The sequence below is a fragment of the Rutidosis leptorrhynchoides genome, chromosome 4, assembly GCF_046630445.1.
Source record: "Rutidosis leptorrhynchoides isolate AG116_Rl617_1_P2 chromosome 4, CSIRO_AGI_Rlap_v1, whole genome shotgun sequence".
Taxonomy (NCBI): Eukaryota; Viridiplantae; Streptophyta; class Magnoliopsida; order Asterales; family Asteraceae; genus Rutidosis; species Rutidosis leptorrhynchoides.
The window spans coordinates 597,562,223-597,588,712 of record NC_092336.1 but is presented as its reverse complement, the minus strand read 5'-3'; the positions used below and the strand labels follow the sequence as shown (position 1 = coordinate 597,588,712).

The following is a 26,490-nucleotide window of genomic DNA, read 5'->3' as shown; positions in this document are numbered from 1 at the left end:
TAGACGGTACGTCCCTAGATGTAAGTGGTCCGTATCTAAATCTAGGTGGTACGGTTCCAGGAATAGTCAATACATAACGGGGAACCTTACGTATCTGTGGGTCGGCAGGGTATGGCACAACTCGTTTACGAGCAGTAACCCTACGACGATGGCCAAAAGCGTCAGTAAAAGCACGACCTCCATTCACCCCTGGAATGACGGTGCCGTCGAAACGGTACCGCTTCTTCGGCGGGGTGGAGGGTGCCTGAATAGGTCTATCAGCAGGATCCTCATCATCCCTGGAGTCGTCTGATGATGAAGAATCGGCGGATGATGAGTCATCCGAATCGTGTGGTGGTGACACTGGTGGTTGAGCTGGTAATCCGAAGCGTCCGAAGGCGGCCAACATCTGTCTGTGTCTGCCTGGCGGAATCACGACTAAACGTCCGTCGGGAGTGCGTCGGCAAGGCGTGCGCATGTGGTTACGAAACGGCCCTTCCCCGAACTCCGCGGGGATCTCAATACCACCAATGCGAGGCTGTGACCCCGAGGGTCCGGGAGCAGACACTGGGGCAGGTGCACTAGTACCATCTCTGGAAGTGGAAGCGCCGCGATCACTAGTGGGTGTCGGGGCCGGTGTATCGGCAGTAGCAGCAGCAGGTGTAGCAGTAGGTAGGGCGACGGGGTCTGAGTCTGTACTGCCCGAAATTCCAGCAGGTGGAACATCTGAACAAGGAAAAATAAATTTTCCATGTCAGTATGTCATAAAGCAAGCAAATAATAGGCCAACAGTTTAAATCATGTATAACAATAAGTAGCATGGCAATATCAGTAATCGTACGAAACTAGCATGCAATCGAAAGCAAGTAATAGCATGCAGTAGTGAAATCATGTAGTAGCATACGGCATATAGCAGTAACAGTAAGCAGCAGCATGCAGTAAGTTCAGCGGAAACAAGTAAACTAGCAAGTTGTAGATTAGTCCTATTAGTGAATCCTACTCGGGTCGGTCTTAGACTCACTAATGCAACCTAATTCCCTACAACCAAGGCTCTGATACCAAATGTGATGCCCCGTACAAAACCATCGTGTACGAATCATCAACAACAGGATCATTACAAGGTTAAGTACTATATGCTGTAATTAAAGAAGTTGCATTCATGATAAAAAGGTGATGTCATAACCGACATCAAATGTTTTACATTTCGAAAGCAGGCTTCACTAAGTAGAAGCAAATAATAAGTGTATGTGACCACAATGGTCGTTACAAGTCATAGTTCAAAAGTACGAATGTTTGAATGCAAAATAAAGTAGTTCATGCGTGGACAACTCTAAGCAGCGGGTGTCTACAGCACAACAAGTAAGACAGCGGAAGCAACCTCAAGCACCTGAGAAATACATGATTAAAAACGTCAACACAACGGTTGGTGAGCTATAGTTTAAGTATAACAGTATGTAAGGTAGGCCACGAGATTTCAGTGCTACAAAGAGCGTTTCAAAACAGTATGATAAAGTATATGTTAACCGTGGGCACTTGGTAACTAACTTAACGTTTAAAATACCCCCTGAAAGTACACTTGGAGAGTGCGTATGTTTACGAAGTATTAAACACTCGTTGACTGCTAGCGCGACTAGCCCGAGTGGGGATGTCAAACCCTATGGATCCATATCTAAGATTCGCGTTCACGGTTCAAAAACCAATGATTAAACGTTACCGAGCTAAAGGGAATGTTTATGCCGTTGTATAACCCGCACATATATAAGTTTAAGTACACGTGCCTAGTATGTAAAACATAAAATCCGCATGCATTCTCAGTTCCCAAAATAAGTTAAAGTAAAAAGGGAATGCTATAACTCACAATGATATGTAGCGGTAAAGTAGTAGTCGGGAAGGGTGTGCAAGTAAACGGTCTGAAGTCCTCAACCTAAGTCAAATAGTACTAAGTCAGTAAATCGTCTTAATAGGTTTAAAAGTATGTATTTAAGGTCTTAAGGGTCATCATCAATCATCATTAAACAAAAGGCGTAAAGTAGGTTTCGTTTATGAAAGTAGCTTAAAACAAAGTCTGACTTCAGTTAGTCACCACGGCCTCTACCCTTACTGAATTAAGGTGAGACCAGTGGCCATGGCTCCGTCTATGAGTCCCTTAAGTGTGGTAAAATTTACAGAAGCAAACTCTTCTTGGTTTGACCGTGGAGATGGTCTAAGTGCGAGTAGGTCAGAAATTTATGCACAACGTTAAAGGACATAGTAACGATCGGAGGGCCATAAATCCTAAACCGTAACTCGGATTAAGACGAGTCCTATATGAAAAGTTATCTACTCGAAAAGTTATATCTAAAAATCAAGGTTATAACAGCCCAGGTCTACTGGTCTGTTCCAGAAGCATCAGGTCAGTAGGTTTTGGACAGAACAGTGAGTTTAAAAGGGTTCCGGTGGTCTTGGTGCTTGATGTTCATCATGGTTCTCATCCTTGATGCATATAGCTTCAAGTGTACAACTCATTAATGTATCTACATCATCTTAACCAAGTCTTGGCCATCATAACCCATGTGCAAGTCTAAGACATGAAGCACAACTCACTTAAGAGTTGTATGAAGTTTGATGAACCAAAGTTGCATCAAAGTCTTAGATCTAACACATACATGGACTTTAAAGCTAATAACAAGTTACAAACTTGAAAGTAAACTAACTAATCAAGATCATAAGTAGTAGAACGTAGTTCTTAGTTTGATCTTGAAGATCCAAGAGTCAAAAGTCTAGATCCAAAGTTATATTTAAAGAAAACTTATTTGTGTGTTCTTGAACTTTCAAGGTTAACTTAATTTGTTCAAGAGATATGAGATCAAGACTAACTTGTAGTACTTGACCATATAAACTAACTACATGAAATTAAAGTGTATAAAATAAAGAAACAAGTTAATTAAACAAGTAATTAGTTCAAGGGTTGCTCATACTTTAAAGATTCAACCAAAGTTGATCTTTAAGTAAAGTAAACTTTAAGTTTACTTCCATGACTTACAAGTATGTCTTTCAACCATGAACTTTATAATCTTTTGAAACAAATAAGGTAGAACATAACTAGATAGATTATGTTCTTGTTGTTCTTGTTATAACAAGATAAAAATGAAGAATCAAACTAGTAAGTTTATTCTTGTAACATGAAAGTAAGTAGCAACAATTATCAAAGACAAGTAGTTAAACAATAATCAAGAACAAGTAACAATTAACAAATGATGATGATGGATGACTTTAGGATTCGGTTTTATCAAGAAAAAAGAAGAAGAAGAACTCAAGTTACTTACAAGGTTTATAGAGAAAAGAGAGGAAAAAGAGTTGCAAGTATGTGTGTGTGTTTGAATGAGGTTTACAAGTAATGAAGTAATACAAGGAAATGAACCAAAAATTCCCTCCAAGACCCCTTAGGCCTACGGCCTGCAGCTGCAACAAGAGGGGGAAGGGAGTTATTTGATGGTTACTTGCAAGTAAAGCTCATAAAAGTTGGATACTAGATGGTTGTTCATGGGGATTATGGCAACTAGATTCCAAATGAACCAAAACTAGCTAGTTAATGTTCAAGTATCACTTACACTTTCAAGACATGGGCTAAAAGGTCCATTAATAATGTAGGGTGGGCTTAGAAGCCCAACATCAAGAGTCCATTACACTAATAAAGCCCAAGTTCAATTAATTAACAAATAAAGTCCAACAAAAGCCCAAGTAATTAACCAACAACCTTAGTTAATTAAAATGATTAATAAACTAATCATGAATGTAAATAATACTTGAAAATATTATTCGTGAAAGTTCCGGGTGTCACAAAGACGTTTCGGGCCCTTAAAAGTCAAGTACGGGCAATCATGGCAACATGTAAATGTAATAACGTACATTCGTTTAAACACGCGTATTAATAATAGTAATTATTAATAAATAAATGTTGGAAATTCCAGGGTCGTTACACACAAAGTGTGCACCTCGTCAAAGTGGTCAACCAAAACGCACAACCGTGCCAATTGGACCTATACACAAGTCCAACAATTCCACCTATACGAGAAGCGAGCTCTATAAGCGAGAACTCCTTCACCCGAACCGCACCCATCCTACACATACATATGCATATAGGATATTAACACTCACCTTGTCGCCTTGAAGAATGCTACCGAATAATCCGCAATCGCCGATGGAATGTACCTAATCCATTTATCACATAACAAGTAATACAATTAGGGTGGATATACAAATCAACCCAAATTGACAACTACCCAAATGCACTTCCAAGCACAAACCGCGCCCAAACTAACCAATAATCACTAACACAAGTGAGAATGGTCCTAATATGCCAATTAAACCCGAACACAAGTGTTAAACACGTGTCTTACCCAATTTGACACCAAAACCCTAATTTTGACCCATTTCAAAGTTAGTTAACCAAACACACCCAAAAGTGTTCCAACACTTCCAATATCACTAAACCTAGTGATTAAACTCATTATCAAACCCTAATCAAGGCCAAATCGTCAACCGACCCAAAACCCGCCAAGTGACAAGAATAACAAGTCACCATAAACCTACTTCATCATCTAGAAGGGTTTTACAACAAACTAGCTCAAAACCCTAACTTGAATATCAAATCTAACAATTGAAATTCGGAGTTTGAGCTTACCAATACTACCACAACGTAGCTAGGAGCGAGATGAACAACTTTAGAACCCGAGCTTTTGCGAGAATCCGACTCCTTCTTCTCCAAATCCACCTCTCTCTCTCTAAAACCCTCCTCTCTCTCTCTCTCTAGATAAGGTTGAGAGTGTTTGTGAGGATGAAATATCATCCACAAATGACCAAGGAACCAGCCTTCAAGGCTCCAAACCGGCATCCAAGTGAATTTACCATTTTACCCCTTTTTAATTAATTAAAACAGCTGGCTCGACAGACAGTTTAGACGGCGTCCCGAATCTTGGACGGCGTCCCGTCCTTCTTTGCTGGACGGCGTCCCGAAGGTTGGACAGCGTCCCGATCTACTGTAAAATCAGAAACAGGAACAGGGTCTTACAACAAGCTAAGAGAAGAACGGCTTCGATGGTTTGGGCATGTGAGGAGGCGACCTCCTACCGCTCCTGTGAGGAGAGTCGAGGCACTTACGGTTGACAGCGTAAGAAGAAAGGGTAGACCCACTCGTAGGTGGGAGGATAGAATAAAGCTCGACTTGAAAGAGCTTTCATTGACCGAGGACATGACTTCTGATAGGAATGTGTGGAGGACTAGAATTAGAATAGGCGAGTAGGTTTTGGTTTGTTTGTGTGTTTGTGGGTAGGGGTATATGTGTATAATGTGGCTTCCCCTAGTGTTTTTGTGTATGTTTGTATCTCCTTGTAGAGTGATTTTTGTTTGTTCGCGCTTTGCTTTTCCAGGATCCCTTCTTAGTTCGCGTATGTTTGCGTGTGCTGTCTTGTTTGTGTGTGCCGGAACTTTTGTGTATTTATAGTTGTTGGTGTATGTATGTACGTATGTTTATGTATTATATATGGTTGTTGGTGTATGTATGTACGTATGTTTATGTATGGCTGTTTGTTTTAGGTAAGTTTGTATTTGTTTGTGTGCATCTATGTTCGCTTTATGTATGTATGTATGTATGTATGTATGTATGTATGTTTTTGTATGTATGTTTACGTATGTATGTATGCGTATGTAGGTGTGCACGTATGCGTGTAGATGTTTAAGTATGTATGGGTGCTTGTTTGTTCGCTTGTGGTCTTATATTTTTATTGTCCTTTTAGCGTAGCTTTCTTGATCCTTAAGCTCCGCTCTAAGCTTCGCTCTTCTCCTTTTTTTTTTTTTTTTAATTATTATTAGTTTAATTTATTTATCTATTTATTTTGGCCGGAGGTCCGTTTGGAAGCAATCTCTTTACCCGTCAAACAGAGAGAGGGACGACCTTCTCTACTCTTGGAGTGTTTCACTCGGGGTGGAGAAATGACTTCTCTTTATTCAAGGATAGAGGAAGAATTGTCTACGTCTCACCTCCCCCATACCTCACTCATGTGGGATTGGGTTTTGTTGTTGTTGTTGTTGTATATCCGAACACCCAGAACTGATTTTTTTTTTTTTTTTTTTTTTGAAAAGCAAGATAAATTTATATATATACTAAACAAATGATACAACGAGGTGCTCAACCAATACAACATAATAGTTGAGACAAGATATCCACGAGAACAAATAACAATAGGGTGCAAAGGTTGCAACCCAACCGAAACTAGAATCTAAATGTCTAAGTACATAGAAGGATATCAATTGGAGCGGCGTATATTAGGTCTCAAATTCAAACCTTACTCGAAACACATCTTGGGATGACCAATTAAAAGAGGCTGAAACAATCACAAGATATCTGGATCAGTCGTGTAAATATGCGTGAAAATTGTTCCGTGAAAATTGTTCTCCTTCTAGTAATCTGAACATGGAACACGTTGTCTTTTTATATAGCAGTGTAAGCATTTTTCTACATACACGTCATTTCAAAGTATTATAATTATAATCGTTTCAGTATTTCATGATTATTTTCAAAGAATTATTTCGTGTATCTATTTAAGAAAAAATGACATGACACATGAATAATTGTTCCTTATTCTTTGTTTATCGTCTCAACACTTAAAACCGAAAACCACTTGGGTCAAAATGTACCGAAAAATTGTTACCTTGTCATAACAGTGCACCATGTGCATTCACAATCCAGATATTTATTTGTAATAAATGATTCTAAAGGTAACAAAAAGTGGTCAAATGTAATAATTAAGCAACATGGGTGATATAAATAGTTATAGTGAAGTAATAGTAATACTCCGTAACTAATAAGTGGTAAAAAGGACATTAGAAGGAAAACAATAAAAGTGAGTGTAGATAGTACATTGGGTGAACTAAATGCAATAAAGGACTAAATTGTTATCACAAAGTGATCCTCAAACAACAAATTATTTGTTTAAACTCGGGAGTATTTTGACCATATCACAAACAAAAGCAATCATAGAGAGGTCTTTTTAAAAAAGTTTAGCCAGGTACGTTATTCCCACAGTTAGGTGTACATAGTACTTGAGCCTAACCATTATTGTGTCCAACAATCATGAAAAGAAGAAAAAAAAAACAGTTGTTCCCCCATCTTTAAGACCCCATAAATGATGCCAACTACCTTAACGGAAATTCCTTTTTCAAGATTCTACGATTACCCTAAACTTTGTACAAGAATAACCTCAAGATCCTAGCGTTCAGCCACTCGCTGCCAGTGTTCTAAAAAAACTTGATCCGAATAAGTGCGCGTTCTCAAAAAAATATGGACACTGAACCCAACATGGCATCACCCCTCGTACACTAAAACGTCTTCGATAAATATTACTCCACTAGAATTATGATTATGTGAGCAAATTACACCGATCTTTAACATTATATTATAATTATAATAATCATAATCATAATTATAAACATACGGAGTGATAATTTATAGAAGATAAAAGAATCAATATCAATAACCTTAAAATTAAGCGGTATGTATATCCACGTAGACAAGAAACAACTACAAAACTACAATTCAAATAAAAGTAACTACTACTTTAAAAAACAAAAGCGAATTGGTGACAACTTTGCCAGCAATAAATAATCAAAAGGACAGAAAGGTCCTTCACAAAATGCCACACAATGTAGAGGTGATAGTTTTTCCCACCCAAAATAAATTAAATAAAGTTGAAAAATCTACCTTAACAACACAAACCCATAAATAATGCCAATTCCTTTATATAAAATGCTAAAGGCTGAATACCAAGTTGCACCTCAAAATATACATACACCATGACTGCACTTCAGTCATCAGTTTTAATCGCATCAGAAATCCATTCAGATGTGGCTTTTTCTATGTCTGGCTCAATCACCGTAGTAACGGACATTGGCGTAACAGAAACCTGTTGCCAAAGCAAAGCAAAGCAAAACAAAAACATAATTAATCACAGGTTTTACCGTGGTAAATGGTGCTGGGATTGGTTATCTAAGTATTACAGTAGTTAAACCATCTAAAACACTCTTTTAAAACACCAAATCTTCTTGTTTTAGAATGAATAAGCACTTATAATAAGCAATTATTGTTTAAGCACATAAGCACTACTGAATATGTGATCCCAAACACCCCCTTAATAATAATTAATCATTGCAAAATTCTCCAAAAAGTCTAACAAAAGTCAACTTTGGTCAAGGGATATTTAGAAGTAACCAAAATATCCAGAAAATCAGCAGCCATAGAATTAGTTGCTGTAAGCTTGTAACTAGTGTTAAGAATTTATCTACTCCGTATTATTGTGTGTTTGACAAGTTTAAGGTTATATATTACCAAAAAGGAATTTATTTAATACGTACTATATTTAAGTATAATTTGTAGTTGTAATAATTTAATTTCTAGAAAACATGATACAGTTTTAAAGAAGTATTTGCTAATAAAGTAAGAAAGTAATCAGAAGTTGCGACTTATATATCTAATAAAACAAAGATTGTATTTTAATAGAGAAAATTTTAATTTTAGTTAGGGTAAAATATAGAAGTAGATCAGTTTCAGGTTGCACATCCAAACACCGAATATAAATGATACATGTAATTTCAAATGGGCGCAAGTTAATTATTAATCTACGATACTTACAAATCCGTCTTGAAGAGCTCTAAAATCAAGATTCTCATCTGTGTCTTCCTCATTAGAGTCTTGAAACTGCATCAACAGTTATATATGTTTATTATTATATTATTATAACCATACAATACAAATAAAAATAAAAAATAAAAAAATAGAAAACTAGTACTAGCTTAATATTGCATACCTCTAGCCTGAAGTATTTGACTATTCTAGTGAGGTCAACTTTTCCTGATACACCAACTGATTCAACAACCTCCAAGCTCTGCTTTTGTGAGTTTAACCGTCGAGCTGCACCCTTTTTAATGCAACACAACAAAACAATAAAACCAAATAAGCAAAATGATTGTACTATCATACAAGTTATAAATTTTTCATAAGCTACTTACTGCTGCGGATGCATCTCGGCCAAGCTGCGCAAGCTGCAAACCCATGCCTGGTTGATTCACCATAAAACGTGAAGCCGAAGGGTTCCTGTTGGCTGCAATTGCTTGCCAAATTGGTTTCGACTTCCAACAACTTCGCTTTGTTAACTTAAATCCCTGCAAGCATAAGACATCACAAACAATGAATTAACACATTTGTTTAACGAGAAAATTTCATAGTCAATAATTATAAGAATAATTACAGAGCCATGTCAATACATTATACTCTCGTATTGCAATAACCAAAAAAAGAAAAAAAGTGGCTACAACAAAATCAAAAAAGATAGTAGCCAAAATTATTTGAGGGATGCTCTACACGATAAACAAAATCTATTTATTTTTTGGATAAAAAAATGAAAAATTACAATAATTAGGGATTTTAAATTATATTTAGTAGACATAAAAACAAACAGTCTTCAATGTTTAGTATACAGACCTTCAGGCCACAATTTCTTTACAGTCATGGTTTACAAACCTTTAGACAAAAACATCTTAAAAAACTAACACCTAAGAATCTAAGAGAGACTTGAGATGCTAACATGCACACATTAGAACAAAGCAAACTTCTACCCTTTTCCACAATATTCAATTTTAAAAAAGATAGCAGCCAAGTGTTGGTTAGAAATTCACAAGTCAAGCATGGACAATTGCTTAACTTTATACACTTACAAGCATGAGAAAAATTTACTATTTCTCAGAAGTTCCTATTTCTACAATATATGTTTAGGCATTAGAGTAGAAAGGTAAAAAGGCAGAAGGTTTTTCCCTGTTTGGGCTACCTGGGAGGGCGAGTAATCCAACCCCATACTCTGATGTACACAGCCCAGCAGAATTACTCCCTGGTTGTTTCCAACCCTTCCCTGGCCACCACGAAATATTCGTCCTAAACAGGATTCGAACCTGAGAACTCTTGCAAGGAACTCAGGGCCCAACCACTGGGCTATCTTGTGATGGATATATGTTTATGTTTAGGCATTATTGTAAAATTTTTAATAAAAAAGCTAGTTTTACATGTCTGCATTAGACGTAAAGATTTCACATATAGTGACATTAACCATATAAAACTGGTTCAAAACGAGACATACCTTGTTCTCTGTAGGGGATGCAGGAACAGTTATATGTAATGATGAACTTTTGGGGAAAATGCCTTTTTCAACATCTCTAATGGCTGCTTTTATTACGGGCATACAAACAGACACCGCATCCTTGAAATGATTTTCTTGACTTTCACCTTTTTTCCTATAGCATATTTAATATATAGTTCAGTTTTACTTGTGCCTAATGCATATAATCTAACGATTAAAACTTAAAGTTAGAACACAAAGCACAAAAATGGAGTTTACCAGTCTAGCGAGATTGATAAGGAGGGTATACCACTAATTAAGGCTTGCCTAGCTCCAGCTATAGCACTCGACGAATACCTACATGATCATGATAAAATATTGAATTATTAGTAATTAAAAGGGTTCGGTGTCTAAACATGTATAAAACTTGAGACAGAATTCTATTTTTAACACATTCTCTATAAGCTTCAATTGTATGTATTGAACTTTGAATTATTGCTATTGTAACTATATGATGACTCCTTCATCGGGTAAGTGGTGCCATATAAGTTATAAGAGGTCTGATAAATTACAATAACAATCTGGTACATACAATAAAGCCTCTAAAGTTGGATACATACAACAGAATTTAGGGCAAAGTCAGTTGCAATTTCAAACAATTAACCAAATTATTTTTTATAACTTACATATCATGGCCAAAGGTTGGACCTTTATTGACCCCAACAATCACCTGTTCGTTATGCCAGGATGCAAGCAACGAAAATGAGTCAAAAATAACCAAAATAACAATATGATTATTAACGCCTACGAAACATACCAAAAGTGGCTTTGACCACGCAAACAACGCCCCAGATAATGCCAATGAAACACAATCTACAGGTGTACCTACACGAAAGAAAAAAAACATGTTTCAAAAATCAAAAAAGAGCCATGCTTTACCATTTCACCGTAGTTGTAATACGGTAACATTATTCGCAAACAAAAACTGAAACTTAGGCTCGAAAATCTTGAAGGAACCTTGCTATGCCATTACATTCAAACAAAGATTGGAACTTTCCTCAAGAATCTTTTCTTTAAAAAAAAGATAATGTTTTACCATTTTCCAATATACATAAGGAATGTCTAAGGCTGTGTTAATTATTATTATTGCCATTATATTTAAATTATTATTAAAAAGATGATCTTACCCGAAACCTCAAAAGCAGTGGCACCTTTAATTTCAGCTGTGGTAACGGCAATCGATTCTTGAAACGAAAACGAGTGACCAGATAACGATTTATCGCTGCAAAACAAATTAGCAAATATCAACAAACTTCAATATTTCACCCAAAAACACAAACTTTTCATATATTTCAATCGACTTCATATCTATATATACATTTAAAAGTCTAAGAGCATAATGTAATCACAAAAAAGATTTAACTTTATCAATAAATAAACAAATCCCACGAGTATATAATCTATAAATGATACCCAAAACATAATGTAAATAAGAAGAAGGTGAAAATTAATTACTTACAATTGAGGAGCACAAACACTGACATTATAAAGGCCTTGTTGAACAAGTGCTTCAATTAGATAAATAAGACCAGGTGAATCAATTCCTTCACTATTTGTAACAAAAATTACAGGCTTTGAAGGATCAAATTCATTTTCATTATTATCATTAGATGAAGATTCAACAGTTGATTCATCATCTTTATCATTATTATTATTATTATTATTGTTATCTGTATCAGAATCTTGAACAGAATGATTGTTTGCTTGTTGTTTTTTCTTTAAAGCATCTTGTAGATTCGAAACCAAACCAGGAGGTAAGAACTGACCACGGGTCGTCATTATATTATATTTTAGATACAAAAACAAAAATATAAAATATGAAGAAAAATATGGATTTAAGGGGAAAGAAATCAAACCCTAGAGAGAAAAAGGGGTATGATTGATGATGTAAGGGAGGGATAGACAGAGCGATTCAAACGGCGTGTATGTATATTTCTATATATATGATTGAATTTTTTTTTTGTGTATATTTATTATAATATAATAATGGTTAATGGTGATGGAGATTGGGAGAGATTTATTTGAATGGGGTACCACTAAATTGGAAAGATATATAAATGGATATATAAAAATTATAGATTATAGATACAGGTGGATACAGAGAGGAAGATATAAAGAAGAACAAGCAACCAAGTCCAACACTTTACGTACTTTTGTAAGATTGTATCTTATATGTCATCTAACACTTTGTCATTTAAATGTTTTGAAAAATATTTTCTACGATATTTTTGTTATAATATATAAATATATATATAAATGGATAGTCAATTATTTATACACAAAAATAATATTATTGTATTTCCTAAACTTGTGATATTTTTGTTATAAATAGCCATGAATGCAAGCATTAAACTTGCACCGTTTCTCACACTTACAAAGTATTTCTTTTATTCTCTCTATTATCATCTTTGTTCTTACACTTCATTATTAGCATTCTTAATCAAGAATCAAATCACTAAAGGTAGTTATAAGCCTACTGAATTATAACACGTTATCAGCACGATAATCTTAATACTAATTATGGTTGGCTCTGCCACCTAAATGATATATGGTCGGTTATACCACCTGAATAATATATGGTCGACACTGTCACCTAATTATCATTTATGTTACTAACATTTATATTTCTATTATCTAACATTTATATGGTCGACACTGTCACCTAATTATCATTTATGTTATATAACATTTATTTATGATTGCTTACATATGGTCGACACTGTCGCCTACTTATCATTTATGTTATATTAAATTTATGTTTAATGTTTATATACTTATGAATATAAATTGACTCTAATTTATCATGTTGTTTGTTTTAATTTTTGATAACAGAAAATATCGAATCTGGAAAAGCTTAAATTTACTCCTTTAGAATCAACGGGAAACAAATACATGCCATGGGTTATAAAAGTAAAAATGCATCTTAAATCAATGGGCATTCTTGAAACCATAAATGAAAACAACACTTGTTCTGAAAAAGAACAAGCAACGGCATGTTGCTTTATTCATCAACATATTGATGAATGCTTACAAAATAATTATGTGACTATAGAAGATCCCCATATTTTATGGGAAGGTCTCAAAAGCAGATTCAATAATCAAAGAGAAATTTTACTTCCAGCTGCTATGGATCAATGGAGAACATTAAGGTTCCAAGACTTTAAGAAAGTAAATGAATACAGCTCAGCTTTGTATAATACAGTCTCACAACTTAAATTCTGTGGACATGAAATAAGTGATGCAGACATGTTGGAGAAAACTTTCTCCACAATGAATGCTGCCAACATCACAGTGCAAAGAAATTTGAGAATGCTAAAGTTCAACACATATCCTGAACTTAATTCATATCTCTTGGTTGCAGAGCAAAATGATGAGCTATTAATGAAAAATCAGCAATCCCGTCCTACTGGTACACTTGCAATCCCTGAAGCAAATACTGCAAATAATTATAAACAGGGACAAGGACGCGGGTAAGGTCGTGGTTATAATAACCATCGCCATCATCATGCCAAAAGCCATAACTATGGTAGAAACCATCCTTATGGTAATGGGAATGGGCGTGGACGTGGCCGTGGTCGTGGCCGTGGTGGTCAAAGAAATAATAATCTACGAAAATATAAATATCAACCACAAAACAAGCCCACTAAACAAGATGTTGAAGAAAATTCTTCTAAAAATTCTGAAGAATCTTGTTACAGATGTGGTAGAATGAGCCACTGGGCTAATACTTGCCGAACATCTAAACATCTTGTTAAGATGTATCAGGATTCGCTGAAAGGTAAAGAAAAGGAAGTAAATTTTGTGGATAATATTGATCCAACAGTCACTGAGCAACCATCCGATTTATATGAAGATTTCTTGAATTAAATTAATATGTTTCTTTTATAAATAAAACGATTTAACCTTTGTCATCATGTTTTCTCAAATGTTTCAGTTCTATATGTTTTATCAAATGTTCCAGTTCTATGTTTGATGTTTCAAATCTATGTATGTCAAATGTTTCAGTTTTATCTATTTGTGTGTAATAAACATTTTGTATAACATTTATATACTTACTGTTTGTTTCTTATATATGAAGTTTAATATGAATTCTGCTGGAACACAACATCAATCAAGTAGTGGAGATCTCTGTATAGCAGATAGTGGTACTACACATACTATACTTAAATCTGAAAAATATTTCATTGATTTGAAACCAACGGAAGGAACTATACATACAATATCAGGTGCTGCTAACTTGATAAAAGGGATAGGAAAGGCAAAATTCATATTACGTACAACATTTTTAATTAATAATGCCTTATTCTCTCCTAAGTCAAGCAGAAATTTATTGAGTTTTTCTGACATATACCTTAATGGATATGATTATCAGTCAGTAACGGCAGAAAATGTGAAATATTTAAGTATCATTAACAAGAATCACGTGATTGAAAAACTGCCAAGACTTAATTCTGGTTTACATTATACACATATAAATGTATCAGAAGCACATATGGTGATTAAAGAAAAGTATATTGATCCTGGTGTATTTAATTTATGGCATAACAGATTGGGCCATCCAGGATCAACAATGATGAAAAGAATTATTGAATGTACACATGGACATCCACTGAAGGATAGAAAAATCCTTCATGATACAATGGTTCCATGTATATCTTGCTCTCTTGGAAAATTGATAACTAGACCCTCACCACTCAAGGTTGAGAAAGAATCACCAATGTTTCTTGAAAGAATTCAAGGTGATATTTGTGGACCAATTCATCCACCATGTGAACCATTTAGATATTTCATGGTCCTAATAGACGCATCTAGTAGATGGTCTTATGTTTGTCTGTTATCAAGCCGTAATGTGGCATTTGCAAAATTTCTTGCCGAAATTATTAAATTGAGAGCACATTTTCCTGATTACATCATTAAAAAGGTGAGACTTGATAATGCTGGTGAGTTTACATCTCAAGCATTTAATGACTATTGCATGTCTATAGGAATTGTTGTTGAACATTCTGTTGCTCATGTGCATACACAAAATGGTTTAGCCGAGTCACTGATTAAACGTTTACAGTTAATCGCTAGACCATTGATAATGAGAACAAAACTCCCTGTATCTATATGGGGTCATGCAATTTTACATGCTGCTGCATTGATTCGCATCAGACCAAGTGCAAGTCATAAATATTCTCCCCTACAACTTGCTTTTGGTCAAGAGCCAAATATTTCCCACCTTAGAACGTTTGGTTGTGCAGTATATGTTCCAATTGCGCCACCACAACGTACAAAAATGGGTCATAAAAGGAGGTTGGGAATATATGTTGGATATGAAACATCTTCAATCATAAGGTATATTGAACCTATGACAGGTGATGTTTTTACAGCACGTTTTGCTGATTGTCATTTTAATGAAACATTGTTTCCTAGATTAGGGGGAGAAATAAAAAATAAAGAAAATGATGTTTCATGGTGTGAACCTCAATTAAAGTATCTTGATCCTCGCACAAAAGAATGCGAGATAGAAGTTCAAAAGATAATGCATATACAAGAACTTGCAAATCAATTGCCTGATGCATTCACAGATACAAAAAGGGTGACTAAATCATATATACCAGCAGTTAATACTCCAGCTCGAGTTGAGATTCCAAATTGAAAAACTGATAATGTAGTCACTCAAGAATTTATGCCACGTCTGAAACGTGGGAGACCAGTTGGTTCCAAAGATAAAAATCCTCGAAAAAGAAAATCAGCTGATAATAAGGTAAAAGAAAGTGTTCAAGAAGAACCACAAATCAGTACTCCTACTGTAGAGGAGATTGATGATGTCAATACAGAAATTTCAATCAATTATGCACATTCAAAAATATTATGGAACCGAAATGAAATGAAAAATCTTGATGAGAAATTTTCATTTAATGTTGCATATGACATCATGAATAATGATGATGATCCAGAACCAACATCTATGGTTGAATGTCAAAATAGACATGATTGGGCTCAATGGAAAGAAGCAATACGAGCTGAATTAGAATCACTCAATAAAAGAAAAGTTTTCAGATCCATCATTCTCACTCCTAAAGATGTGAAACCTGTAGGATACAGATGGATTTTTGTCCGAAAAAGAAATGAGAAAAATGAAGTTACAAGGTATAAAGCTAGACTTGTAGCTCAAGGTTTTTTTCAAAGACCGGGAATTGATTATGAAGAAACTTATTCCCCTGTTATGAATGCAATTACTTTTAGATACTTAATCAGCCTGGCAGAAGCATCAAATGCAAAACCCAAAGAAATGTATTCGATTAAATTACAAAGATCTTTATATGGGTTAAAACAATCGGGACGTATGTGGTATAACCGATTAAGTGATTACTTGATAAGCAAAGGGTATACAAATAACCTTACTTGTCCTTGTGTTTTCATTAAGAAAACAACATCCGGATATGTGATCATAGCTGTTTATGTTGATGATCTTAACATCATAGGTACAAATAAAGAGATCCATGAAGCCATTCAACTTCTAAAGAAAGAATTTGAAATGAAAGATCTCGGAAAAACCAAGTATTGCCTTGGTTTACAAATTGAACATATGCCTAATGGTTTACTTGTACATCAAACAACATATACTGAAAAGATTTTGAAACGTTTCAATATGGACAAGGCAAAACCATTAAGTACTCCTATGGTTGTTAGATCACTCAATGTTGAAACTGATCCATTTCGTCCATGTGAAGATCATGAAGATATTCTTGGACCAGAAGTACCATATCTTAGTGCAATTGGAGCTCTTATGTATCTTACAAATTGTACAAGACATGACATTTCTTTTGCAGTTAATTTGTTGGCAAGGTTCAGCTCTGCTCCTACCAAAAGACACTGGAATGGGATCAAACACATATTTTGATACCTTCGAGGAACTACTGATTTAGGATTATTTTATTCTAACGAATCAAAACAAGATTTGGTTGGTTATGTTGATGCAGGTTATTTATCTGATCCACATAAAGCTAAATCTCAAACTGGATATGTATTCCTAAATGGAGGTACTGCAATATCATGGCGTTCTAAAAAACAAACACTTGTTGCTACATCATCAAATCATGCCGAAGTGATTGCATTACATGAAGCTACTCGGGAATGTTTTTGGTTGAGATCAATGACACAAATCATTACTGATTCTTGTGGACTAGAACGCGATAAAAGTCCAACAATTATCTATGAAGATAATGCAGCTTGTATAGCACAGATGAAAGAAGGGTATATCAAAAGTGACCGAACCAAACACATACCTCCTAGATTCTTCTCATACACTCAAAATCTCATTAAGGACAGCGAGATTGAAATGAGATATGTTCAATCCAGCAAAAACTCTGCTGATCTATTCACGAAAGCACTTCCAACTGCTATTTTCAGAACACACGTTCATAACATTGGCATGAGACATGTTCAAAAGATGTAACAACTGAAGCGATGTCTACTTGAGGGGGAGTCAACTCCATGCTGCACTCTTTTTCCCTTAGCTAAAGTTTTTTCCCACTGGGTTTTCTTTAGCAAGGTTTTTAACGAGGCAGTAACTTACAGTTGATCTTCAACAAACAAAATTGCTTTCCAAGGGGGAGTGTTATAATATATAAATATATATATAAATAGATAGTCAATTATTGATATACAAAAGTAATATTATTGTATTTCCTAAACTTGTGATATTTTTGCTATAAATAGCCATGAATGTAAGCATTAAACTTGCACCATTTCTCACACTTACAAAGTATTTCTTTCTTTCTCTCCATTATCATCTTTGTTCTTACACTTCATTATTAGCATTCTTAATCAAGAATCAAACCACTAAAGGTAGTTATAAGCCTACTGAATTATAACAATTTTGTCTTTTTTGTGCGATTTTTTTGTAAAACTAAAATAAAAAGAATATTTGTTTAACGTGTTGAAATGACCGTCTAACCAAGTCTAAAAGTGAACTATCTTCTATCTATATAAATCAGTAAGCTAAATCTGACGTGCCATCAGATTAGGGCCTAATTAAGCCTTCTAATCACGAGATTAAAAGTAGTTAATTAAACCCAAAATTCCTAGAAAAATACACGTGTCCCTGATTTCTCTAAAAAACGCGTTCTTCCCGTACTCCCACCTCACAAACCTGCAAAAACCACCCCATCTCTCTCTCTCTCTCTCTCTCTTTACAAACAAATACCACCAACCCCAATCCATCGCCAACTACGTCGTATTCTGGAATTTTCACGCAACGTCACCACCACCATCGCATTCGTAACGATTTTTCGAGTAACACCGTCCAAATTTTATATATCTTGGGGACAAATGACCAGTGAAACAAATTAGGGTTTGAGGGTTTCAGGCGATTGTCAGTTGTGACGATGTTTGATCGTGGTTATCACAACAGGTAACGATTTTTAGGGTTTTCTTCAAGATGTGTTTACAATCACTATCACACTCAATCACTATCACACTCAGAACCGTTCTTAGTAAAAAACCAATGACGAAATTATTTTGCAGTATACTATGTTTGGGCAGATGCAAATCGAATTGGGTTACAAAGAGGAAAAATAACGCTCCAAATCAAAACCTGAATAGTCAGACCCATCAATCGAATTTTGATACACATCAGTTGGATTTGAAATCAAATAAAATCAAGTCATCATCAATTTGCAGAAAGTTTGGGTTCTTAATTTCCAGGTATTTGTTATGTTACTAATTTGAAAGTATCGAATCATCATCATAATTTTCAGGTGTTTGTTATGCTAATTGATTTCATGTTTTATATATCATTCAAATTCACGTGCTCATTAAAACCAATTTTTTTTTTTTAAAATTCATCTCACGTAATGTGCTATAATCCATGTTCTGTATGAAGTTTTAATAATTAATGTTCATTTAATGTTCTGTATTTCGATTTCATAAAGTGTGTTCATCCTTATGCGTAAATACAATATTAAGTAATATCTATCTATCTATCTATATATCTATAAAAAATGACTCCAAGTGTCATAAATTTGATTAACTCCTATATATTAAATAATGGTAAAATAGTAAAAGAAAAATTACTTTACTCTTATTTATTTATTTATTTCTATTGAGTTCTTGGGTGTAATTATGATTAGTCATTCAAAAAATGTAAATTTTTTTAATTTATATCGAGTCTTAATTCAATTCATGAGCTTAAAAAGTTAATTTAAGTTTTATCCATGATAAGTTACTAAAATATAAATCAATCGGTTCACTATCATTTCATTAATAATTGGCATTAAAAATCAGTTACAGTAAATTAATTTAAATTTAAGTTACATAATAAAATCTCATAATGTGAGATTGTGGAGATGTTTACTATATAATATGGGGTATAAGTCGTAGCACACAACATCAAATTCATATGGAAGGTTGCTAATTATGTTTGGAAAGGAGTTGCAGAGAGTTGAAAATCATTGAAAATGCATGAACGTGAATGGGTAGACTTTAGTAATAGTGTTGGATGGACTTCACATGATTAAATAAAAATTGATCGACATATTTATGTTTTTGGCTGAAAAATCATGGTAAGCATTTGATTTCGAGATGAAACAAAAGTCCATTTTATTTGGTATTTTTATACCCAGATCTCTCTATCAAATTGTGTATTTTTTTCAATGATTAATTGTATATTATTTAGATTAATGTATATGTTTATATTATTTTTTATATGATACTTTTTGTAGGTGAATATCATTTAGGTGGAATGATTTTGGGCAATTGTTATGAAATTCAATGGTGGTATTTAGTGGTAATTATGATTTTAATATTCAAATGGAGAATCATTTTCAATTGAGGATTTTCATATATTACAATAACATTAGAGATATGTTTAATTCATCACTTCAAGCGTATCCTATTTTTTTTAACTCTTTATGAGAATCAACATTTATCAGTGTACACATTATTTGTGTGCATATTTTCATTGTTAAATCATGTTTAATTATTGACGTTTCATTTGAATATTTTTTTACATTCCATTTAGATTGAGTTTTATTAACACAACACGCATGCATGTTAATGGCGAAACAAGATAAAAAAAAATATATTGTAACATAAATTTTATGATTGTAAAGAGAAAACGGATAAAATAATGCATTAAAATAATAATAATAAAAATAAAAATAATTAATAGCATAAAAATCAACATGACGAGTGATTTTTTATCTATCATTTAAAATATCTATTTGATTCCAGGTTATATTCCATTTAAAAAACATAATTAAAGATAAATTATTAAATATTAAAGAAAAAATTTATATACAAAATGAGTTATAAAATATTAGTTGTGATTTACCTTCAAATATAGTATATATTTGAAGTATAATTATCACAGTAAAAAAGTTTAACAAAACATAACTAAATATTTAAGAATAACAACATTGGATAAAATACTTTATTGTAGATAACTAAAAGGAATAAGTCCATCTCTCATACAAAGATAAGCAAGCGAAGAGTTAAATAAATTCTAAATTAAATGCACAAAAATAAAAGAATCTTCACTACTACTAATTCATGAGTTACATTTGAAATGTTCACAACAAATATATAATGTCCATTAACTTAGTCGTCGGTTTGCATATGGTTAGTAATGGTTCGAGATGTCGAGAATCTTGATAAGCTTAGTGTCTTGGGTTGCACTCAGGGGCGGATTTGAGCATGTGCTAAGTGTGCCATAGCACAGGGCCCATAATTCGAAGGGCCCAAAAAAACCCAACATATATTATATTTAGTGATTCAACGCAAGTCCAATTAATTGTTTGATATTAAGTTTTTTGCAAGCACTATTTTGAAAGATGCAAGTACTCATGATATTATTAGTTTTATAGAACTTATTATTATAATATAAGAAAATATTTAGTATACAAAAGGCCTAGTTTGTATTTGTTGAACAGGGCCCATATTTTTAACGGGACGGCCCTGTACTTGCTCTAAACATTGATATATATTTTGTTCACATTTGTAACTTCATTTTCATTAACTTTTCATATGACAAAAGGTAAATATCTATTGTTGATTCCTCATTACTTTTTATCATAGGCATGCGTAAACAACTGTAGCTTCATGAAACAATTTATATATTTATTAAATTTCATACATGGCGTGTAAATACTCGGATGAGATTTGCATCACATTCATAGACACGCATTGCATGCCATGTAAAGTAATAATGAGATTTTGCAAGAGATCAACTGACAAAATAGATCAAGATCAAAATGATCATAGCCAAAGACACAAAAATGTTGTTTACAATAAAACTTTTAACAATCTACATAAAAGTATAAAAGTGTAGAGGTATTATAAAACTCAAAAATTGTCATATAATAAGTCTTTGCTTTTAAATATTCCTCTTTTATATTGTTGGGATAATACTACAATGTATGAGAGCATATTTTATCGTGATCACATAAAATGCCTCAAACATGAGGTACCACTCCCTTGATCGAATGAATCTTACCAAATTCAATTTTAAAACCTAAAGTTGTACATCTCCAACCTTTAGCAATTTGGAATACGAGTATCGAAAATATGTGTTAACTGTGCAACACACGTAACTAACTACGTGCAACGCACGGGCACTGCCCACTAGTTAGTTTTAATAAAGTGTGTTCATCCTAAGAAACAGATCTCTTTGTGGTGACCTATCGACCAAGGTATCTTAGACACGTTCGAATGAAAGTAATTTCGATTTATTTAACTAATTTACTAAATTGTTATGAAGATTCGTGATTACAAAGCACTAATATTTTTTAGTTCATTTAGGTTTTTTCTCCCACTTCTTTTTTATTGGTGGTTGGTGATTGTTAAATGGATCATTTTATAATTTTTCATTTTGTATACTTATCTGAATATTCCAATTTAGTATATATCATTGTTATGAAATCCGAAAGTGGGTTTATTTAAATGTACATAAAAGAGTTTAGCCTTTAAAAAAAAAACATTAAAGAGTTTCTGTTATATGTGTTGCGCATAGTCGGTAACTTGGCTTTTGATAAGTGTGGTCTAGGGAAAATGGAACTCATTACACGCCAAGTGCTCGATGAAATGCGCAAATAAAATTTGCTCTAACATTATGATGCTTTTTATAGTGTTTGGAGTTGACTGAATATAGGAAGCTATACAGACCATGGCAGGGCAACATCTTATTTGCAGTCATGCCAAATCATTTTCTAATTAAAATTATATCCAACGAAAGAAACAGGTCAAATGATGGCATGGTGACCTATGAGTTGCAACCATTCTGATCTGTTTTCTTCTGCTTGGAAGGATATATGCTATAACCGTAATTGCTACATCATTATTCATTATCCTTTAATACTAAATGTAAAACCCTACCGTTTTCAGGGTAATAATATTCTGAGATATCATTTTGCGTCGGTTTGAGCCATTCGTGATAAACAAGCCTGTTAATAGTCTGATGAAATGGAATATGAATAAACTCGATGATAAATATGTGTTAGCAACATTTTTGTTGAACAACGTTATCAACAATAGTACGTAAAAGGCTGTGATGATAAATATGTGGGGGATTGATTGAGTGACAAGAAAACATGGCTTTGTTTGTTGGCGGGGCAACCAACGTATTGCAGCCATAGCATATTCATGTAAACATGGATTTGTATCTTGGCGGGGCATCCTACGTTTTGCAGCCATGGCATTTCATGTTTGGCAATCGTTGGTTTTGCTATTTGTTTTTGATTTTTTATTTTTTAGTTTTCCCGCGTTTTGCTCATATTTGAACATTATGAATTTGGCGATTCATTTTGTATTCTGGGAGTAAGTAAACTGTTTGTGGACACAGCATAACAATTCATCTTCTTTCTGCTCATTTGGTTGAAACTGCCAACTTCCCCCAAACGCCGTAATAGAGCCGTTTAATGCTACCTCAAACAATGTTCTTGAACCATTGAATGCATCAGGTGTGGTTTTGTATTTGTTTATGTTCTGTGCATTTTAAATTTGGACATAGTATTGTCTGTTACAGAAATAATTAATTTAATGTCATCGTTATTTGACCAGATATATATATTTAGGATCGACTTTTAGACAGGTTACATGTACAACTCGGCACAGGAGGTTAGTTTTCACTTATATTATCCGATAATTGATTTGTGTTTTTTCCTTCCTTTTCATATTAACGATTGGCTTCATGAGTGGCTGTTAATGGTTCAGGAACATTGTTTGCCACACGTTAAAATTCTTATGTTTGTTTTTCTGTTTTTTTTACTAGCATGAAGCATGGAAAGTTAGAAAGATGAGGCACAATATGGACATACGGTGTTGAATTTGAATGGATATTGTTTTAGCGGAGATGAAAGTCTGCGAAAGAATATTCCTAATGGCATTCTTCTCTAACATTTATTTCACTGTATGCCTTCTCCAATCTTCATAACCAACCATACATCTGTTTTGAGTTCACTGCTTCTTGCCTTCTGATTTCAACATTATTTTTACGTTTAGGGTTCAAGAATAAGTTGATTCTACTAGAGGTAGCAATATCATCTCAGTTACCTATGAATGGGTTAGATTGGTTGTGCTTTTATCTCTAACGTTCATACAAGTTGATAGGTGTATTGGTCCGTCACACATTGTGCTTCTCTTACCATCTCCAGATGCAGGTAATAATTTATTGAATAATAGCTGTGCAATGGGTTTTGTCATTTTTGTATGTGAACATTAAGAACATATATATTCTTATAGTGGACCATACCAGCAAATGGTTATATATTATTAAAGGTGGCATTTTTTTTTTTATCTTTATTGGTAATAATAGGTGATTGATTTTTATTTTACACTAAATGGGTCATATGTGCCAAAGAAAAATATATGCTAAAACGGGTCAGATGGGTGGACGAGATCTCACTATCTTCTTCATCTTTGATCTCAGAGACGCTCCAAAACAGAACGGTCCCAGCAATGGTTGAAGTATTTGTGTGGCATCTTCAAAAAAGAAGAATATCTGTCAGGATGGAACTAGACAAACATGGTATTGACCTCAACGCAGATTTGCCTCCAACATTGGACATTAATGAGTTGCTTCGTAGGAATTATCATTCACTATGTGACAACAGACTCAAACCTTTTTGGGAAGCAGTCATCTTGTCCACATGTTACTCAGCTTAGAAGAATCGAAACAACAAGTTTTTTGGGAAAAACGTATTATCAATTTTGGCAATTTGAGCGAAATTTAACTAGAGTTTTTTGAATGGTTATCAAGACGTTCAAAGGGAACGATTAATAATTGGCTTTTGTGGCTTTTATATTCGAATTCGAAGGATAGTCTATGCTTCAATCGTATTGGTGGTGTTGGTTTACATAGAAGTTCATTTGGGTCATAATTGTCGCTATTCGTTCTGTACGTAAGTTAGGGCTGCTAGGTGTATTGTATTCAGTCTTTTAGCGTGTGCATGAGATATTCTCGTGTATCTCATAATCCTTGTATCATTGTACATTGGTTGTGTTTAACTAATAAATTGATTGCTTTTTAAAAAAACTGACAGTGAATCAGAAAAAGTCTAAGCAGAAGGCATGAAAGCTCTGCATTTAACATTCATAAAAAGTGATGTCTGAATTTTTGTGTATCCTAATGTATTTATAATGTTCTAACCCATTGCAATCAATTCACATACATCACCAACAATTATATTTTTAACAGTTAACACAAGTGCAACCCTTGCCCAATGGTGCGTGCAACCCATAAAGCCAATCGTTAATGTGATTTGTGTTGTTTCCTTCCTTTTACCCACCAGTGCAACCCTTGCCCAAATGGTACGTGGACAGTTTTTAAGACCAAAGAAGAAGTCATCGAATTTCAACAAGTGGAAGACACAATAATAACAATTTTATATTACATAAAAATTACTCCGTATATTAGTCTTTATTATTGTTAAAACATTTATTAAGTAATATTGTAATTTGAACCATATGAATATGAATGATTTTAAGAAATGGAAGCTACCTACACATTTAAAATGTTATTTTGGACTTGTGATAAGGATTTGGGATGCTAAAGTATTGTATATTAGATTTTGAGTTCTCAATGGAAAATTTTGTTAGGTTTGGTCAAAGTGTCAAAAATGACTCTCAAGCATACTTTTTGAACTCCTAAGTTGAAATCGGATGAGTCTTAATATAAACTATTTATTGAGTTAGAAAGTAGTCCCAACAAGCTTCAAAATGATATAAAATATGTATGGGTTATTCCAAGTAAATAGTTTATTATAGGATCACAAGTAAATACAATTGATATTTATTTTTTTCTTTTCAATAACAAATGCACGAGTTAAGATCAAAATAGTAGGTTTTGTTATAATCATAGTCTGAAACCTAAGAATAAGAATGATTTTGGAGGTTAATTGCACAAAATACACTTAGGCTCTTTGCCAACCCATTCAAACTATTTTCTCTTTTGGCTAATTTTTTCCGTATAGTCTGACCCGTAACTCTTAAATCTAGTAACCATGAAGTTATGTGTACAAGTTTAAAAGTGAACCATATGTATATATGTTCATAAAAAAGATGTGTTAAAGTATGTAGTTTGCTTCTATAAAAGTAAATAAAATAATAATCATGACCATCTCGTTACTTCTGAAAACCCTAAACATTAATTGTATTTTTTATTGTATTGTATTGTACTGTACCTATATACTACATAAGATCTCAATTTTGGTCGTTACTTCCGACCAAAACCACATTTCAAAAACATTTATATACTCACCCCCTAAACTTACCTCTATGTATAATTTCAACCCCCAACAAAGGGGGATAAAATGCAAACCCATAAACTAATTAACAAACTAAAAAAAAAAAACCCCCCAAATTTTTACCGGATCGTATCTTTCCACTCGCTTCGATTTAAATTTTTTCGACTTCACCGTTCAACTCAAAATAATTTTACGAACGCAACGCAACTAGCTATGCGCAAAACGGACTACTTTTTAAAAAGGTTAAATATTTCAGACTACTTTTTATACATATACATACACGTATAACAAACAGCCCAAACTAACCACCTCATATCGATGGTTCTGTTCCCTTTGTTACGCGATTTTTCAGTCGTAAAAAAACGCGCAGTACATTAGGCATATTAAGAACTAACCACGTGCTTTCAAACATACCGTAGCAACGTGAATTAAATTATTTAAATGCATAATGTTACGTTAAATATGAATATGCAACCAGAAAAGCCCTGCCGCATCGCGCGGGCCGGTGTTTTTCTAGTTATTTTCTAAACGTTAACTATTGTTTGAGTTAAACTTTTTTTTGAACAACACTGCGGGGTTCA

General features: G+C 33.8%; 1 protein-coding gene and 1 long non-coding RNA gene across 3 annotated transcripts; one reads left to right on the top strand and one right to left on the bottom strand.

The window, feature by feature from the left end:
* Positions 1–7,500: 7,500 nt before the first annotated feature.
* LOC139903915 (uncharacterized) lies at positions 7,501–12,088 on the bottom strand. Its single transcript, XM_071885838.1, has 10 exons — positions 11,641–12,088; positions 11,309–11,403; positions 10,939–11,006; positions 10,808–10,851; positions 10,401–10,478; positions 10,143–10,296; positions 9,022–9,174; positions 8,820–8,930; positions 8,645–8,710; positions 7,501–7,919 (listed from the first exon to the last, which is right to left on the bottom strand). Exons 1-10 carry the CDS (start codon positions 11,958–11,960, stop codon positions 7,821–7,823), a joined length of 1,188 nt encoding a protein of 395 aa, XP_071741939.1. The 5' UTR covers positions 11,961–12,088; the 3' UTR covers positions 7,501–7,820.
* A 6,610-nt stretch (positions 12,089–18,698) lies between these two features.
* LOC139903914 (uncharacterized) lies at positions 18,699–24,676 on the top strand. 2 transcript variants are annotated; one of them, XR_011778594.1, is made up of 6 exons: positions 18,699–18,875; positions 23,008–23,125; positions 23,226–23,282; positions 23,437–23,574; positions 23,667–23,824; positions 24,094–24,676. It is a non-coding gene; the product is annotated as an uncharacterized lncRNA (long non-coding RNA). The 2 variants fall into 2 exon arrangements; XR_011778593.1 differs by lacking the exon at positions 18,699–18,875 and having other exon boundaries at positions 22,141–23,125.
* The last annotated feature ends 1,814 nt before the right edge of the window (positions 24,677–26,490 follow it).